The sequence below is a fragment of the Arachis ipaensis genome, chromosome B02 (assembly GCF_000816755.2).
Source record: "Arachis ipaensis cultivar K30076 chromosome B02, Araip1.1, whole genome shotgun sequence".
Taxonomy (NCBI): Eukaryota; Viridiplantae; Streptophyta; class Magnoliopsida; order Fabales; family Fabaceae; genus Arachis; species Arachis ipaensis.
Window position 1 is genome coordinate 107,651,304 of NC_029786.2, and position 5,133 is coordinate 107,656,436.

Sequence of the window (5,133 nt, forward strand, 5' to 3'; positions counted from 1 at the left end):
AAGCCAGAGGGAAAAAAAATCATAAAAATAAAAAATAAAATATAATAATAATACAATTTTTTTATTAATTTTTCAAAAGACAAAAAATAAAAAATGAATAATGCATCTTCTCTTCTGCATCTTCTTCTTCCTCTTCTCTCTCTCTCTCTCTCGCTCTAAATCCGAGCTTCCTCCACGTTAGGGTTTTCTTCTCATCTCTCTTATCCTCACTTCCTTCTTCTTCTTCTTCTTCAACTTTGGTTCCGTCATTTTCAACTTTCCAGAACCTTCGTTTTCAAACGAGCTTCCGTTTTCAGCTTCAGCTTCCACCACGTTCCGCATCGCGTTTTGAAAAACGGTTCGTTTTATTCCTGCTAGATCCTTAAACGACGCCGTTTTGTTGTTTAGTTTTTGTATTTGCTGTGTGCTTCGTTAGTTGTAGTTTTGGATCTTCTCCTTCTTTGTGATGCAGTTTTGGATTCCGTACGCTGCAACGAAGACACTGCATTTTTGTTGTTGTTGTTGTTCATGCTTTGATCTTTTATCGAAAATGTGATTTTTGGATATAGTTGAACAATGGATTCGTTTACCAATATTAGAAGAAAAAAAAAGTTTTTGAGTTTTAATTTTAAATCACTTTGTTATATATCATTATTTTTCTTTCTATTTTTTTTTTCGACTTTGATAATGAAAGTTTGGATGTTATAGTTTCTTTTTTTTTTTTTTTTATCGTGAGCGTGTGGATGCCAATCCAGTTTATGAAGATTGGTGCAACATTCTTAAACTAATTTTAAAGCTTGATTTTTTTTAAAAAAAATTAAAAATAAAATGTAACTATTTCTTTGATTTTATTTTTGAAAAATAGGCATAGACTTATCGAATCGTTTTAAAAATTTTATTTTTCAAATTATTAAAAAAGAGTTAGATCGCTTTTTTTTTCTTCCTTAATTTGAAATATTTACAGTTTGCTTCTTGTTATTGTTTCTATTTTTTTTCTCAAAAAAAAAAAAAATCAATTTTGATGAGAATATGGCGCTTAGTTATGCCTTTCCATCCTTTTTTTTCTCCGTAGCATAAAAAGTGTTGTGTAATGTGTTAGTTAAACTGCAAGTTGCTTCCTGCTTTGCTTTACTTTTCATCTGATCTATTGATTTGACATATTATTGAATGGCCCCGAAAGCAAAAGATGATTCCTACTTCATAAATCATAGTACTTTTTTTTTTTCTGTTTAGATATGCTGGTCATATTCTAATAGAATTAGATGGTAAATTAAACTAGATCCTATGCATAAATGGATGTCAAAATTGCATTGTGTATTGTACACTATCCACACATACCTGCGTTTATGTCCTTATGACTGTAGTTTTCTCTTCTTTGAGTTTTATCATATAAGTGGATGTTTAACTCTGGAGAAGACAATAAATTTAATTGGTTCAATAAATCTTCCTGTTCCTATTAGTTTCTCTTGCAGTTCTGATGATGTCAATTTTTGTTTTCTTTTGATTGCTGTCTTCTTTTGTTCTTAACTTTTACTGGTTTTCTGATTTATTCAAATGTTTCTGATTGCTTTAGGGATTTAACCTCACATAGCTGGTGAAGAAGTGAATGTATCATTTGGAGTTCAAGTTTGATTTGACCAAAACAATGGTCCTGATTCTAAAAGGTCACTGTCCTTGAATGGTAAGTGTATGGTGTCTGGAGCCACAGTGAAATGAATTAGAATAAACATTCTTCACACCAAAGCTAAGCTAGTGGAGCCAACTTATCTTTAGTTAATGGGTTCATACAGTGGCACTTGTGAAATAGTTGAAGCAGGGGAAGACATAGATAAAGAGAAAGCTGCAGAGATATATCGATCTAATTCTGGATATAATGCAGCTGAGAAAAACCAGAAGCTTCCTGTGCTGAAACTACAGCATAAGGATCATCTAGATGATGAAATTAATAAGCTGTTTGAGTCAATTACTCTTAAATCTTCATCAAGGGATTGGAGCCTTATACAAGATGGTACCAGCCCTAAGATGAAAAGTACATTAAAAAAGCCAATGACAATGGGTGTTCCTCGGTCGCCACGAGTTGGAGCTTCTGAGCCAGTGACTTTAAAGCAAGCATTAAGGGACATGTGTATATCTAAGGCATCTGAAATGGCTGCTATGAGAAGATTATCAAAGTCATCAGCTTCTCCAAGAATATCTGAGGCTGGAAAGATACATACACTGTACAATTCTGTTGTAGTTGAAGCTAGACGATCAGGGCCTTCTTATGTTGGTAGTAAAGGTAGTAGTACAATGGAGATATCTCTAGAGACAGATGAAAGTAAGTCACTTTCATTGGATACAACTTCCCAGTCTCATTCAAATGCTACAAGCACATCATTGAGCCAAAATGTTCATACTTCTGAAACTGCTGGAACAACTGAACACAATGATACCAGGGATTCATCATCAATGCAAAGTGATTCTGCATCTTCATCATGTAAAGTAGTTGTTCAATCACAGCGTTTGGAACCTGCTCAAGTAGAAAAACAAATATCTGAATCTTCTCCTTCTGGTGATAGCAGTAAGGGAAGTAAATTAGACTTGTGTGAAAACGAGTCATCCCCTAAAAAACTAGGAAACAAAGCATCTGTACCAAAGAAAGGTAAGCTACACTCAGGATCTTCCTCTTCTACCTCAGTAAATGGCAACAGAGTGTGCAAAAAGTCGCGATCCCCTCGAACAGTCAAAATGGTCATCAAGAACAAGGGTTTGGTAAAGAAGAAACTAAAGCAGGGTTCAGGTTCTGCATTATGTGATCCTAGATCCAATGATGCAAATAATAAGCCAGCTCCACTGGTATGTGAAAGATGTTTGTGTGCTATAGAAAACAAAGGTAAAGGAGACAACCAAGACATGGGGTCTATCAGGCCTGGAGAAGGAGTAAACTCAAGTGAGGCGCGGTCAGGCTTGGTTTCGACCAGCTGCAATAGTGGCAGAGAAATTACAGAGGTGAAAAAGAATACCAGATTGAAAGAGCAACTTGAATTTTCACAAAGTTCAAAGAGTAGTCAAGGTGATTATAGCAGTAGTACCAGTACCAGTGATGAGAGCAATGTCAGTGGCTCTACTTGTGGCAATAGGCCTCACATGTCAAAGGATGTTAGGTGGGAAGCCATTCGACATGGTCAAATGCGTCATGGAGTCTTGGGATTGAGACATTTTAATCTTTTGAAGAAACTTGGCTGTGGAGACATTGGGACTGTTTATCTTGCTGAACTGATTGGCACAAATTGCTTGTTTGCTATTAAGGTTATGGACAATGAATTTTTGGCAAGAAGGAAGAAGATGCCTCGGGCTCAAACAGAAAGAGAAATATTAAGGATACTGGATCATCCTTTTCTTCCAACAATGTATGCACAGTTTACATCAGATAATCTGGCATGTCTGGTCATGGAGTACTGTCCTGGTGGAGATCTTCATGTTCTACGTCAGAAACAGCTTGGTAGAAGTTTTTCAGAGCCAGCAGCAAGGTATGATACTAAGCATTTCATTTTCTGTTTGGTTAAAAGTATATGCAAATTCCACCTACTAAAACTTAGGTTAGATACATTAGTTTGCATAGTTGATGAAATATGCTAGTTGGCTTGTGATCCTTCTCATCAATCATCACTTTCCCTAGTATATTCAAATAGGATTTGCTAAATTCTCATGAACGTCACTTTCATGTTGTGTTGTACAAACATGATTTGCACTGTTGCAGATTGTGTAACTTGAAAGAGTATGTTTGTTACCTTGTAAATTCTTGTGTTATGTAATAGGGTCATACACTCATTCCTTCTGGATAGACATAGGCTACCTTGTTCACAGCATATTGGAAATTGGATTATGAATATAATATGATGTTTAATTAAACAAAACTTTTATTATACACTGATGATTATGATTTGTTATGTGTGCAGGTTTTATGTTGCTGAAGTCCTTCTTGCTTTGGAATACTTGCACATGCTTGGAATTGTTTACCGTGATTTGAAACCTGAAAACATTCTAGTTAGAGAAGACGGGCACATTATGCTGACAGATTTTGACCTCTCACTGAGGTGTGATGTTAGCCCAACGCTTCTAAAACAATCTTCAGACATGGATCCTGCCAAGGTTTCCGGTCCATGTGTACAATCAAACTGCATCGAGCCATTCTGCATTGAACCGGTGTGTCAAGTTCCATGCTTCAGCCCAAGATTCTTACCTCCTGCTGCAAAGGCAAGGAAACAGAAAGCTGAACTTGCTGCCCATATCAGATCACTACCACAGCTCGTGGCCGAGCCGACAGACGCAAGATCGAATTCATTTGTAGGCACTCATGAATACTTAGCACCAGAGATCATCAAAGGGGAAGGGCATGGAGCTGCAGTTGATTGGTGGACATTTGGTGTTTTTCTTTATGAGCTTTTATATGGAAGAACACCCTTTAAAGGCTCCAACAATGAAGAAACCTTAGCCAATGTGGTTCTGCAGAGTTTAAGGTTCCCTGATACCCCTTTTGTTAGTTTCCAAGCAAGGGACCTTATAAGAGGCTTGTTGGTTAAGGAACCTGAGAATCGTTTGGGTACTGAGAAAGGTGCTGCTGAGATTAAGCAGCATCCCTTCTTTGAAGGTCTTAATTGGGCCTTAATACGCTGTGCTACACCACCAGAAGTACCAGATTTATGTGAGTTTGAGTTCTCAGAGATTACATCACAATCACATGGTAATAAGGGTGGGAAGTATTTAGAGTGTAAAACAACAGGGGAGCAAGTGGAATTTGAATTGTTTTGAGTTTTGAGACCAACACCCTCTTTTTGGCATGAATGGCATTCTTGTTATTGTTAGGATTCTTGTCTATGGCTCTAATGCACCATGTGCCAAATTGTAACAATCATCAAAGCCTATGTTGTAAATTAGTTTTGAATTTAATGCCTTTTTTGAGGTGTAGTAGGTTTAGGATACACTACAATAATTTGAATTGTTTTGAGACCAACACCCTCTTTTTGGCATGAATGGCATTCTTGTTATTGTTAGGATTCTTGTCTATGGCTCTAATGCACCATGCACCAAATTGTAACAATCATCAAAGCCTATGTTGTAAATTAGTTTTGAATTTAAAATTTAATTTGAGGTGTAGTAGGTTTAGGATACACT

General features: G+C 36.5%; 1 protein-coding gene across 1 annotated transcript; it reads left to right on the plus strand.

Annotated features, from left to right (window-relative positions):
- LOC107626405 (serine/threonine-protein kinase D6PKL1-like) lies at nt 109–4,940 on the plus strand. Its single transcript, XM_016329280.2, has 3 exons — nt 109–337; nt 1,553–3,488; nt 3,918–4,940. The coding sequence occupies exons 2-3, from the start codon at nt 1,756–1,758 to the stop codon at nt 4,768–4,770; spliced, it is 2,586 nt and encodes an 861-aa protein (XP_016184766.1). The 5' UTR covers nt 109–337; nt 1,553–1,755; the 3' UTR covers nt 4,771–4,940.

What these genes read in the sequence shown, in the direction of transcription:
- LOC107626405 (XM_016329280.2), top strand. Translation starts at nt 1,756, where the DNA reads ATGGGTTCATACAGTGGCACTTGTGAAATAGTTGAAGCAGGGGAAGAC. An exon ending in TTTTCAGAGCCAGCAGCAAG is followed by an intron (nt 3,489 to 3,917) that starts GTATGATACTAA and finishes TTATGTGTGCAG; the next exon opens with GTTTTATGTTGCTGAAGTCC.